At 43.9% G+C, this 14,184-nt stretch overlaps 1 protein-coding gene across 4 annotated transcripts in view; it reads right to left on the bottom strand.

The window, feature by feature from the left end:
* Positions 1-524: 524 nt before the first annotated feature.
* The window catches only part of LOC143293586 (cGMP-specific 3',5'-cyclic phosphodiesterase-like), a 91,474-nt gene continuing 77,814 nt past the window's right edge, over positions 525-14,184 (bottom strand). For all 4 annotated transcript variants that reach the window (XM_076604645.1, XM_076604647.1, XM_076604648.1 and 1 more), the window contains 3 exons: positions 6,946-7,060; positions 3,102-3,802; positions 525-1,469 (listed from right to left, as the gene is read on the bottom strand). In XM_076604645.1, coding sequence (XP_076460760.1) covers positions 1,299-1,469; positions 3,102-3,802; positions 6,946-7,060 — 987 coding nt within the window. In that variant the 3' untranslated portion in view covers positions 525-1,298. The remainder of the gene's footprint in view (positions 1,470-3,101; positions 3,803-6,945; positions 7,061-14,184) is intronic.

Raw genomic sequence — 14,184 nt, 5'->3', positions numbered from 1 at the left:
CAGTGGCGGTGTGCTCGTCGTCACACTGCAGTGGTGAGGAGTCCGTGTACAGGGAAAAGACGGCCAAGCCATGGGAGCCCAGCCACTGACTTGCTGCCTGGAAAGGAGGGGGCGAAGGAAAGAGGTGTGGTTCCAGCTGAGCGCCGTGGAGGATGGGGTGGAGTGGTGGTCCGGGGAAGGAAGAGAGAGGGGGACGCAGGCAATGCATAATTCACAATGAATATCACAGCTTTGCAGGGGAGGGATGGGGGAGGGGGAGGGGGGGGCGGGAGGGGGAAGGGGGGGGGGTTGCTCTTGGAGAAGAAGTTCCTACAGTGGCTACCAGTCCAGACATCAGCACTTTATCGTATGTAGTCTGGTTTTAAGCAGCATGAAGGACTATAAATAAATAGTGCACAAGAAAGTTAAAACAATAAAAAAAAAATAAAAATAAAAAACAGTGAAAGAAAATACCTGGCGGTAAGTAAAGAAAAAAGAAAAACAATCTGGTATACTATAAGGAATTCGTTTTAAAAAAAAAAAAGAAAAAGAAAAAGAAAGAAGGAAATCATCACCAGCAAAGATCGCTACAAGACATCTATCCACGAAGCGCAGAACGTTTGTCTCAACCTTTCTTTTTCCTCCCTTCCTTCCTTCAGTCTCCAGACCCAACACAGTGCGACTGAACCGTCTCCACTATTTAGGACCTGTCCAAGACACTGGGCACAAGTAAGCGAGGCATTCCCTCGCTGACCGTCCTGACAGGCACTGTGAACAGGGAGCAACGCTCAACGTACTCTGGCCAACACAGGGCACATTCAGCCCGGAGTGAACGGTCATAAACCCTCCTCTATTAATGAACTTTACCGACATTGTTTCAACTGTTTGTTGTTGTTTTTTGTTTGTTTGTTTGTTTGTTTGTTTGTTTTTGTTCTTTCAAAGTAGATACACATGTTTGCAGATATAAAAGGAAAAGATAAAGTTTATAAAAAAAGGGATACAGTTGAAACACATTTAGTAAGTAAAGATACAGTAGTTAAAACAGAACGGAATAAACTAAAACCCAGTACACTGCTGGAAATAATGAAGGAACAATTGTGGAAACTTGCCACATTTCAGACGGAAAAAAAGGGGGAGCTTTGCGTGCATGGTGGCAGCCTCCAAGTGTGTGATCACTTCCACTGATTCTTCGCAACCTGAAGCATGCTGTGTGAGTGGGGGTGGGGGTGTGGGGGGCGCAGAGCAGACGGCTAATCGACCTTGTCGGACATGACTAGTAAAGTAGGGGCAAAAGACACGGACCATCAGGAGCGAGCCAGTCAGCTGATCACACACACTCCTGTCTTGTTGCCGTTTCTAGAACTGTTGCATAGCGCCTGCGCCTGCGCATGCGCCAGCGTTTTGACCTTCCTGTGAGCGGGGGAGGGTTGTGGTGGGGTCTGCTTTGGGGTGATCGCCGTCTGGGAATCGTACACTTCAGGGTGGGCTGTCTGAAAATAAATGACACACTTTTTTCAGGTATGGATACAACATGCACCGCCTTCCATGTTTAATTACGCTAGCAACTCATAACGCATTATATTTCTTCTTCTTCTTCTTCTTCTTCTCCTCCTCCTCCTCCTTCTCCCCTCTTAAACTCTGTGATGCGCCGCACAGAACTGTTCACCAGATTCCTGCAGGTCTGTTGGTTGTGTGTCAAAGACTGAGTCTCCTGTCCATTCTGATTCTTTATACCATACATAAATGTATTCTACAACCAACCCATCGCATGATGATTTCTCTCTGCATGTGACGGATTGTTTATGTTTTCATGTTCAGGATACAGTGAGTTTCGTTTATCAAATCACAAGAGCTAAGCCACAACTCACCTTCCTTTTGCATACCCTGGGAAAACCATAGCAAGACAAGGTTCCAGAGACTGAGGGGCTGAAGAGGGCCCGGGCTAAGTTGTAACCCTACAGCTAATTCCATACAGTTAGAAACAATTAACGTAAAGGAAACTTAGTGGTGCAAAGATCGCTCATGCAACTAAGCCCTGCTCCACAAGCCTGATGTCCGTCCTCAATCAGAAATGTCTCAGATGCATAGGCCGAGACCAAAGGATGAAAGAAGAATCTCAAAACACCTAAACGGCTTCTTTGAAAGTCGGTCTTGTCCTATAGGGCATCCATACCTGCACTGCAGAAAAAAACAAAAACAAACAAAAAAAACAAACGGCAATAGTGACATGATCTCTGCTGCCAGTGACGTAAATGAGCGGGATAGCAATGCCCAGCAATGTTGACAGCGATAAAGCGAGTCGAAGAGAAGCAAACCACACAACTCTGTTGAGAAAAGGCAGCGGAGGGAGAGACATAATGCACTGACTTCCCGATGCAAGGTCTGCAAAAAAGAATGCCGCTTCAGGACTGGATGTTCAGCCAACGCAGACGCTATTCCTTGCAAGACAGATGGAGTCTACTACTACTACCGATACAGTTTGCGCACTTGTGCACATGGATGTTTGTTATTTTGAACTAACCACGCCGTATTCTTGTTGCCCACCCTTGAAGGCCTGTAGCAATATATAAAGGACATCAAAATGCCACGATCTATTTCCTGGGTTGCTGATTTCATGTTTGTCTATCTTGTCCATATCGCAACAAACGAGGTAAGCGTTCAAAACATTGCACATCTGGCAGATGTCATTATAGTGTTTTAAGTTTCTGCGTCTGAGGTCACAAATTGGGCCATCTTTTCTCCTGCATTTACCATCTTTTATTCTCTGCCCAAGTCCCCTCCCCCTCCCCCTTCCAACCACCTCCCCTCTTCATTGTCTTTCAAAGAAACATTGTAGAGGGCAAATAGTTTAATAAGTCAAAGCTGAAGTAATATTAGAAAGTTGAAGTATTAAATAACTAGTGTTATTTCACTTTAGGTTATACTTTCGTAGTGTGCGGGAAAAAAGATCAACCCCGGTTAGACACTATACTTTACGGAATCCTCAATTACTATTGACTTAGCTTTGTGAAGTGTTCAGCCGTGTAAAAGACCCTGAGCGGTGGGCTGGGCAATAAGCACAATAATGTGATTTGTGAAGGGTTTAACCCTACCGCCACTTGGGGCACAACTTTCCAACCCACCTCTTGTGCAGAAGCGTGGCCGTTCTGATGCCGACGTTGTGGTCCTTCCTGGGCCGAGCTGCCCGGGTCCACCCAGTCCCCAGCTGGGCCAGTGGTGCTCACAGGAGGGGTCTGGGTCTGGGTCTGGCAGCTGTGGCCACAGTCCGTGTGGTCAGGGCAGGGGCAGGAGGTCGAGGAAGGCGCGGTGGACTCAAGTGTGAGATGAGCGCTGGGGAAAGGCTGTGCACTGCTGGGTTGGTCAGGGTGCCAGGGTCTGCGGTGTCCGTTACGTAAGGATGGGAGAGGGCTGGATTCAGGCTGAGGGGCTTTGGGGTCATGGCTCGGGGGACTAGGATGTGGCGAGGAGGAGGAGAGTGAGGTAGTCGTGGAGCTTGGGGTGGTGGTGGTGAGGAGGGAGGAGGGTGTGCCTAGTTGGCCCTCTTGTGGCTGCCGGTCAGGATGGGAGCCGTCGTCGACGTTGTTGGTGCTGCTGCTGCCGCTGGTATCAGGCGTGTTGCTGCCGGGGCCATCTTGATGCTGCCGGGGTCCGATGTCTTCTTGGTGACGGGAGGTTTGCTGGTTCTGCTGGTGGTGCTGGCTGCCGCTCTCGGCGCGGTCTGTGTGGACGGCTTGCTGAGCGTGGAGGCCTTGCTCAGGCTCACTTTGACCGGGGACGGCTTGAGGCGCGGCGGACTCTGACTCTGCCTTCGGCTGCCTGCTTTCTGCACCCACGTCAGGACACCAGGTCACCACACGCACACACAACACACACAACGTGTCAAGGTCACACTCAGTACCAATGTCAACAACACGTTTACGCAAGCTATGTAATCATCATCGTCTTCTTCTTATCATTGTCGTCACTATTCGTGTTATCATTATTATCGTCATTATTATTATTATTATCATTATTATTATCATTATCAAGATGAACAAATCAACTTCCAATGCTCTATAATGTAAAGTGGACAAATCAGAGTAACTTTCTCTTGAAAGTAAACGTTGTACTGGCAGATGCTATACAGCTGGTATATTATTACACTGCTGACGTATTCAGCGTTTCCAGCAGCTTGAATCAGTTAAAGTAGGTCAGAGCCGTGAGGCCACTCTTTACTGCCATTGCTCTGTCAGACTTCCAGCCATCGTACTGATGTTATTGAAAACCTTCATGTCTTGAAACCAGCAGGCACCTCGGAACGTCGTAAAGGATACAATTAACCTGAACTTCCATCAGACCACACGTACCATATTAGTCACAAAAAATTACTGACAAAGAGGCGTTACAAATAATATGTACTATCTGTAAAATTGAGAATATTTCCGCATAACATTACTTACTGCAATTTATTCATTAAAAAGTATTTTGAAGGATACTAGAAATTCTATTTAAAGTATATATATAAATAAAGAAAGAAATGAACAGGGAAACTATTTCAAAGGGAATTAGTTTTAAATGGATGAAGTGGTACATGTGCAAAAAAGAAAATACCCTCAACCACCACTGCAACCATTGTTATATTTGTACGACACTTTACAAAAGCATGACACAAGTGTTAGCACGATATGGAATAATAATATATGCGTGTTGGGCTGTAGGCGTGCTTTAGCATATGCTTCCTCGACGTAGTATGCGCAGAAATGTGCAATCATAAGTATGTAAGCGTGCAGGTAGAAATCAAAGGGGTGCGCGTGTGACCACAAGTTAAGCATGAACTGAAAGGAAACACAGGATGACCCCGCTATTTCATTGTGTAGCCAGTCATACTTTGCTCTGGGAAACACATTCTCTCACCCCATCCCAACACGGGGTGACTCTTCAAGCCACTGCCCGTGTCTTATGTACTTTGCATGGAACACTCACCGGAAGAAGCAGACAACGCATCACCAGACTCAGCTCACTATCGCCATGATTCTGACTCAAACAGGATGATAACGTCTGAAGCGCTGACTTGAGGAAAACAATCCGCCACTCCTCTGTACTCATCCTTAGTCACAACCCTATTCTGAACTCAACCTTAGTCACGACGCTATTCTGAATTCAACTAAAGTCAAGACGCTATTCTGAACTCAGCCAAAGTCAAGACGCTATTCTGAACTCAACCGAAGTCTTTTTCATATTGCTGTTCTGAGCTCTGTTGAACTCAGGACGCTATTCTGAGCTCAAATCAGTCATGACGTTATTCTAAGCTCAGTCAAAGTCGAGTTACGGCGCTTTTCCAGGCTCAACCGAAGTCACACCGCTTTTCCGAGCTTTACCTTAGTCACGTCATGACACTATTCTGAGCTCATCTGGTCAGGTCACGACACTATTCTGAGCTCAATCGAAGTCACGAAGCAACTCTGAGATCAGTCCGAAGTCACGACACTATTCTATTTTGAGTTAAGCCGATGGCGTGATGCCATTCTGAGCTCAGTCGTATTCACGACGCTATTCTAAGTTCAGCCGGTCATCCCGCTATTCTGAGCTCAACCGAAGTCGAGGTGCTATTCTGAACTCAGCAGAAGTCGTCACGACACTATTCTGAGCTCAGTCGAAGTGAAGTCTCAACGCTATTCTGAGATCAGCCGAAGTCACGACACTCTTCTGAGCATAGTCGAAGTCACTTGCTAGTCTGAGATCAGCCAAAGTCACGATGCTATTCTAACCTCAAACGAAGTCAAGGCGCTACTGTGAGCTCTGCCTAAATCACGATGCTTTTCTAAGGTCAAACGAAGCGATGGCGCTATTCTGAGCTCAGCCGAAGTCACGACGCTGTTCTAAGTTCAGCCCAGCATTCGGTGGTGATACAGCCACGTTACATGTGTGGACAGCTCTCTGTGTTTATAGTTTTCCGGACAGCTGATGTCCTTGCAGATTCAAACTTCTCACCCAGGTGTGGCCCAGACCATCTCCATACGGCCAACATCCTTCTTGACACAGTATAACTGGTCAGTCGTCAGCACTTAAGAGAGAAGAGGCACTAGGCCTAATAGCACGAGCTGAACTTTTTTTTTCATTTTTTTTTTTCATCCCGGGTTAAAATTACAGAAATTGAAAACTCGATCTACTGACGAAGACCACGAGGCATGGTTGAGATTTATAGGCACCATCAAGTCTTTCTAATCTCCAGTCGATACAGCGTTTGCTTCTATCGCCAGCGTTTAAACTGTAACCATATTCACGACAACAGAAACGACGAAGGAACATAAAACAGTCTATTTTGAGTGAAAAACATTCCGCGCTCAGAGAGAGAGAGAGAGAGAGAGGTGAGGATCTTAATTTTTTTTTATGTAAAAAAAATAGAGAGAAGGGCAGAAAGCTATAGTGTGAAACACAAAGAGAGCGACACACACACACACACAACACACACACAATCACACCAACATCCACATCCCCAAAAACAGCACCCGCAAGCTCTCGTCTGTTAACAGTGTTAAAGGGGGTGGGGGGGGGGGGGGGGGGGGAAGAGAAAAGAAAGAAAGAAAGAAAAGCTGACCCGAACGCCCAAAACAAAGTAGGTGCCCGAATACAACACCCTGCAAGGAGGTGTTAGCAGCGCAGTTACACACCACAAGTGAGAAGCGGTGCCCCCCAAAACCAACTAGTCGGAAGCAGCAGAACCACACCACGTCAGACCAAGAAAGAGAAAGATGAGCACACACACCACACCACGCCACACCGCACCAACACCACACAAACCACACAAGGGAATTATACAAGCCAACTATACTCTGGTAGGGGAAGACGCAGTAGTTGTGACCACCCCGGCAGTGGCCTTCCCCGAGGGAGTACGAGGAGGAGGAGGAGGAGGAGTAGGAGGAAGAGGAGTAGGAGGAGGAGGAGGGGATGACGTGTCCTGGGAGGAGGGTGGTGGAGGGGGAGCACCTTTTTGAGCGTCGAGGCTGGCCTGGTGCTGTTCGGCCAGGGCCTGCCACCTCCGCCGGTTGTCCTCACACCCGTTGGACATCGGGGCCAGCCTCTCCGTTATCAGGGCGAAAAGCTGTGCAATTTGCACACGAAAACACACACACACACACACATATGCGCGCGCGCACACACACACACACACATATACACAGACAAACATGCGCGCACCCGCACACACACACACACACACACACCCCATCAACAGTTAGTACATTCAAAAACAGTTCCCATCATTGAACATTGATCCTGTGTATGGATTTTTTGTTGTTGTTGTTTGTTTTTTTGTTTTTTTTGTTTTTTGGTCCATGTTCCCTTCAAAACAGTTCGAACACCAAACATCCACGATTTGTCCTTTTCATAGGTTTCAGCCTTCAATATTGACCCAGTTGAGCGTGGCTTTTTTCGGTCAGCATGCCTGTCTCCATCCATCTCCATGACAGACGTTATTCAACCAGAAAATGTTAGTGAGACAAACATACAAAAAAGAACACCCACTCACAAATGGACAAACTCGAGCATAAAAAAAACACATTGGTCAATGCCAGTCTGATCAGCCTCCAGCATCTCGATGACAGTAGACATGTAGTCATTAAACCAGAAAATGTTACCGACAAAACACACACACACACACACACACACACACACACAAACAAACAAACAAACAAATGAACATAAACTCGAATATAGAGACACCTTGGTCCATGCCAGTTTTGACTGAGCTCCATCTCGTTGAATGACAGGAGCTATTCAACCGGAAAATATTATATCAAAAAAAGAAAAGAAAAACAAGAACACAATAAAAATGTACATAAACTCCGATATATAGTATGTTAACACCATGGTTAATGTCGGTCTGCATGGCCTTCGTACATCCTGTTGGCAGCAGCAGCTATTAAAGCAAAACACACACACACACACACACACACACACACACACACACACACACCTACACGCACACAATAACACACACACACCAGCATAGTTATGAAGTCTTGTAAAAGTCTGAAAGACAGAAACATGTTGTGGGTAAAATGACTATTACAGAATAGCAGAATCCTGAAAAACAGAACGCAAAAAAAAAAAAAAAAAAAAAAAGAACAGATCTCTGCCACATCAATAAACTCTAAAGAAAAAACAAAATACACACAAGGGACAAAAAACGTTAAAAACGTTCAGTTATCCACACATCAGTGGGCGAATTATTGGCGAATCGTTCAATTCTCCATATCCGGATCAACATGTGATCAAAGAACAAGTGACAGAGGCGTTAAATGAAGAAGACCTAATTTAACGTTGTCAAGTTTCAGAGACAAAAGTCAAGACACGACGCCTGCGATTTGTAACTTTTGTCTTCCTTGGTAGTCCACCTTGTCTGTGTGTTCAACAATGAAACGATGAGAGCGCGAGTGGCTACACAGTCCACGACTGAAGCACACAAGCGGGGAAGGGTGGAAACTGCGGTGTAACGTTTACTAATGAGACAACAAACACCGTGGAACGGATTAGACATAACGTCCGCGGATTGTGAACTCAGTTATAAGATAACAACAACACGTGGAACTGATGTTAGACAAAACGCCTGTGGATTGTGAACTCAGTTATAAGATAACAACAACACGTGGAACTGATGTTAGACAAAACGCCTGTGGATTGTGAACTCAGTTATAAGATAACAACAACACGTGGAACTGATGTTAGACAAAACGCCTGTAGATTGTGAACTCAGTTATAAGATAACAACAACACGTGGAACTGATGTTAGACAAAACGCCTGTGGATTGTGAACTCAGTTATAAGATAACAACAACACGTGGAACTGATGTTAGACAAAACGCCTGTGGATTGTGAACTCAGTTATAAGATAACAACACGTGGAACTGATGTTAGACAAAACGCCTGTGGATTGTGAACTCAGTTATAAGATAACAACAACACGTGGAACTGATGTTAGACAAAACGCCTGTGGATTTAGTGTTTGTGGTAAGATACAGCGTGGAACGGGTTATACATAACACCTGTGGATTATGAGTTTTGTCATAAAACAACAATAGCGTGGAACTGATATCACATGTAGATTCCGCGTTTAGCAATAAAACAACGACAGCATGGAACAGACATAACGCCTGTGGATAGTAACTTTAGTAACAAGACAACCACAGCGTATAACTGACCCTTCGTATTACAACTCTGCACGCACATCAAACAGCAAGTAATGCATTCAACCTAGCAAATCGTAACTGGTACACAACACATAAACACACACACACACACACACACACACACACACTGGGACGCGCACGCACGTGTGCGGACACGCACACAAAATCCGTGTCGGTCTTTTCACGAGTACTACCACTTCCTTAAGCAAGCAAGCAGAACGACAGCCAGTGTCTCACCTCTTCCAGTGCCCCCTCCACCTCCCACCTTCCCTCTCTCCCTAGGTAAGTCCAGTGCCGCCGCCCCCCCACACCCCCGCGCGCCCCCAACCCCCACAGAACCCTCCCCCCCCCACCCCCCGACCTCCACCCACCTCCTCCCCCAACCAACCACTGACCGCTGGCCGTCGATCCCCCGCTGTTCTGTGAAGGGTAATTGGGATCGTATTTTTCGTGGAAGACTAAGGGTTTGCTATTGAGGATGATCGGGGGCACCAGCTCCGCCAGGTCGGTCAGCTGCAACCAGTGCTGCCTGTTGCCCTGGACGCCCTCCAGCATGGGGGTCAGCTTATTCCAGTGCTCCGAGAACATCTGTCCTCACGCGCCGCACAACCCACACACAGCCACGGAACCCCAGCACGCGCAAAACATCCACCACATTAACTAACAATATCACAGCATGTGTGCTTGAACGAGTTAGAGACGCTACTATCACTGTATTTCAGATTTTCTACTTCAACACTGGAACAGCTCCCCCCCCCCCCCTCCCACCCCACACCCTTTTCTTTTTTTGTTTGTTTGTTTGTTTTTGTTTTGAAGTACGAGTTATCACTGTATCTGTTGTGTTGTTAACTTTCCGTCACAACAGATCAGATATTTTCTGTCTTTTTTTTTTTGTTGTTGTCGTTTTTTCTGTGATGAGCAAACACCACGTTTTGATTACAGCATGCAAGGAAGGAGTTAACTCACTCAGTACGGCCAGTCCTCTCTTCTCCTCTACACAGACACCTCGGATGTCCACTGGGTGTCTCAATGACCCAACCTTTAGCTTCCGTCGTCAGAATTGTGGTATTCTTTGTCAACATTCACCTCTTCAGTACAAGAGCCTTCCGCTTGCAATATTTTGATGGCGGTAATTGGGGTGAAATGCTGTTAACGTCGCCTCTTTCGCCGTTCGTATGGAGAGAGTTAAACGCTGCTTCAACGCAGCTTCTGGTTCACCACTGGAACGGTTTTTGTTTTTTTGGTTTTTTGTTTGTTGTTGTTGTTGTTGTTGTTGTTGTTGTTGTTTTTAATAAGTAAAACGAGTTATCACTATATCTGTTGTCAACTTTACGTCACAACATCAGATGTTTTGTGTTTAGCAAACGCCACGTTATGATGACAGCATGCAAGGAGTTAAAACGCAGCTTCAAGCCGCGTCTGGTTCGCTAACGAAACATTTATTTTTCAATAAGTAAAACGAGCTATCACTGCGTCTCTACTTCCGCTTGAACAATTCTTTTTTTTCTTTCTTCTTCTTTTTTTAATTTTAAAAAAATTGGGGGGTGTTAATTACAACGAATCATTGTATGCGTATTTCACAGGTGCAATTCTTTTGTTAGCCTTACTGAATATTACTGCATCTAAGCTTCGTTTGAAGCAGTTTCAGTTTCAGTTTCAGTAGCTCAAGGAGGCTTCACTGCGTTCGGACAAATCCATATACACTACACCACATCTGCCAAGCAGATGCCTGACCAGCAGCATAACCCAACGCGCTTAGTCAGGCCTTGAGGGGAAAAATATATTATTATTATTATATATATATATATATATATATATATATATATTTATTTATTTTATTTTATTTTGTACGCTTATAGTTGACTTCATCAAGTTTTTGCGCCTTATACATATTAGTAGCAGTAGTTCTTTTTTTATGTATTTAGATGTAACAAAATCAGCTAACAATATAAACCCACTTCAAAAATCTTCTGGATAACGACCCTAGATCATTAGCTCAGAAATATGATTTTGACAATTAACTGATAGGCAAATTAGCATGCAAATGCAAACCCCAAAAATACATATTTCAAGAATACACTCAAGGGCTGAATATTGTTTTTGTCTTTGCATATGCAAATGAAGGACTAAGTTTCGGCCTGAATTACAAGCCAGACTTTGTGGTTACTTTCGTTTCTCTGAATGTTCTGGTTGGAGAATGAACAGAACCGCGCACGCTTACCAGAGAAACGTGACTTTTCCGCGCGAAAACAGATTCAGTAAATAGGCCCACACTATTTTCTCATGTCGTTCTAAACAAACTCTGTTCACAATCGGTAAACCAGACGTTTCGGTAGCGAGGTTCTAACAGATGTTCAGACAAAAAAAAAAAAAAAAAAATCCAATGACTAAAAACGGGGCTTTCTGGAATCTGATACTACCACAGAACTCCGTCTGTCAGTGTTGACCATGGATAAATCTGGTACGAGTTTATTCATATTCACCTATTACTCACATTACAACTCCCACTCCTCTCTCTAATGCGCAGTAAGGAAAGGAGCGAATGCCCACAACTATACAAGCGTGTGTAAAAAAAAAAGCATATATATATATATATAAGCAACAATGCGAAATAAAATGATCGAAAACAAAAATTAAAAAAACCAAAAACAACAACAAAAACACACATGCAAAGCACGATCTGAAAAAAAACAAACAAACCAACAGCAACCAAAAACAAAACCGATAAGTCGGGTAATTAGCGACACAAAGTTCAAAACCAACTTTAAAAATACTGCAAGAACGACAGGCAACGACCAACATCGTTAGTAATTCAAGCAAACACACAGTGTCGTCATCTCCAACCAACAAAAATCAATTTCCTGTAGTAAATGTGAGGAATTTCAATAAACTGTTGACAAACACTAAACACAGTTTCCGTACAAAATATCACCATAATTGCAGAATCATGTGTACGAATATTGTGCTCTTTAAAACGCACATAATAATGTATATGACGATTATATGATATACAGCATGACTCTGTGTGTGTGTGTGTGTGTGTGTGTGTGTGTGTGTGTGTGTGTGTGTGTGTGTGTGTGTGTGTGTGTGTGTTTGAGAGAGAGAGAGAGGGGGGGGGGGGATGAGGTGGGGTGAGATGGAGGGGGCTAGGGGGGAGGGTAATAATTATTTTCAAACTTGCGATCACTCCTTTACATATAAGCCTGCATATGTGACGTGTTAGCTTACAATGGAATTAAACCACTTAAAGTGATATCAACGAAAACAACGCAAGCAAAAATACAGACACACACAAGTTCCCATTCCAAGCGCTCGCACGTATGGACGTGTATGCACATACAAAAAGATTGAAAAGAGAGAGAGAGAGAGAGAGAGAGAGAGAGAGGAGAGGAGTGGATAACGAGAACATGAAATCGAATGATTTTGTGAGAGAATGAGAGACAGACAGACGAACAGACAGAGAAAGAGAGAGACCAGAGACAGAAAGACGGCAGACAAGCAGAGGGAGTGTGACTGTTAATAAGATAAGATAAGAATAACTTTATTATCTCCAACTGGAGAAATTTGGTCAGGTGCATTATCACAACATAAACAAGTAAACAACATGGGGACCATAACTGTAAAAGCCAACAACAGCCCCTACAAATATTACGAAGATGCAAATGTAAAAAATATCACATACATCGTTTCATACATACATCCACACACTGCAGGTAATAACTAGTATTCTTAATGTAAAAACAGAAAGAATTAAGAAACATTATTTGAATTTAATTATAAACATAGCCTACTATACTGCACATTGATTATAATAGACAGATAAGAATAAAGATGAATTGCGGAAATTGTGGTGGTGTACCTATCATGGGGCAAAGCCAACACCTGAAAGACAGGCAGCGGTCAGAACAAAGTCCTTCGTGGAGATGAAACACAATCCGACAGTAACAGAAAAAAAAAGTGACACCCGTTTTAAATGGCACTTTAAATAAAATACATAAGTTATCCCACTGATAAAAATACTTCTCTTTTCGTTCATACCCCTCCTATCCCCTCAGCTCCCAATTCTCCCCAATTATCCACATTTGTCATCTAACTGGTGATAACAAGACTCCTAAAAGCATCATGAACAAAATTATAAATGAATGACACAACCAAAAATGAAAGAAAAAAAATTATAGAATCTAAAATAGTGTGTAGGTGTGTGCGTGCATGCGTGCGTGCGTGTATGAGTTTGTGTGCGTGTTTGTGCGTATGTATGTGTGTGTGTGTGTGGGGGGGGGGGGAGGGGCCCGGGGGTGTGTAGCTGTGTGGGCTTTCTTACGTTATTTTCCTTTCCTTTCTTTATATGTATTTAAAAAAAACCCAACAAATATCTCAAAAAAAAAAAAAAATAAATAAATAAATAAAAGAAGTAGAACAAAAGGAAAAATGCAACACACTGACTTAAACTGATCAAAACATCACAAACCAACGAAAACAGAAAGGATGGGTTGAAAATTACAGAACAGATCAAACGAATGAACTTGGAAAAGGTTACTTAAAATAATAACTACATCTCAGAGACGGAGATAGGATGGACGGAGAGACAGTGATAGGGAGAGAAAGGGGGTAGGAGAGAGAGGGGCGAAAGAGGGAGGAGGGGAGTTGGGGGGGGGGGGGGAGATTGAAAGCCGCAACCAAGAGGGAAAGATAAAGTCCTTGAGACAGCAGAAGACAAAGGCATACAGAGAGAGAGAGAGAGAGAGAGAGAGAGAGAGAGAGAGAGAGAGAGAGGGACAGAAAAATAGAGACAAAAGATAATGGAAGAGAAAGAAAAAGAGTCTATATATATGTATGTGATATATGTGTGTATATATATATATATATATATATATATGTATGGAGAGAGAGAGAGAGCATCAATTTTCGATAAAGGAAATAAGAAAGGCATTCATCATGATTGTTTATTTCCGTCTCTAAGGGCAAAGACAAAGAAGAAATCAGAGCACACGATCAAACGTACAGACAGATAGAAAGCGAGTGACAGAAAGAGAGGGGG

This window comes from Babylonia areolata, chromosome 19 (genome assembly GCF_041734735.1).
Source record: "Babylonia areolata isolate BAREFJ2019XMU chromosome 19, ASM4173473v1, whole genome shotgun sequence".
Classification (NCBI taxonomy): Eukaryota; Metazoa; Mollusca; class Gastropoda; order Neogastropoda; family Buccinidae; genus Babylonia; species Babylonia areolata.
The sequence above is the reverse complement of the archived record's forward strand: the minus strand, read 5'-3'. Positions and strand labels throughout refer to the sequence as shown.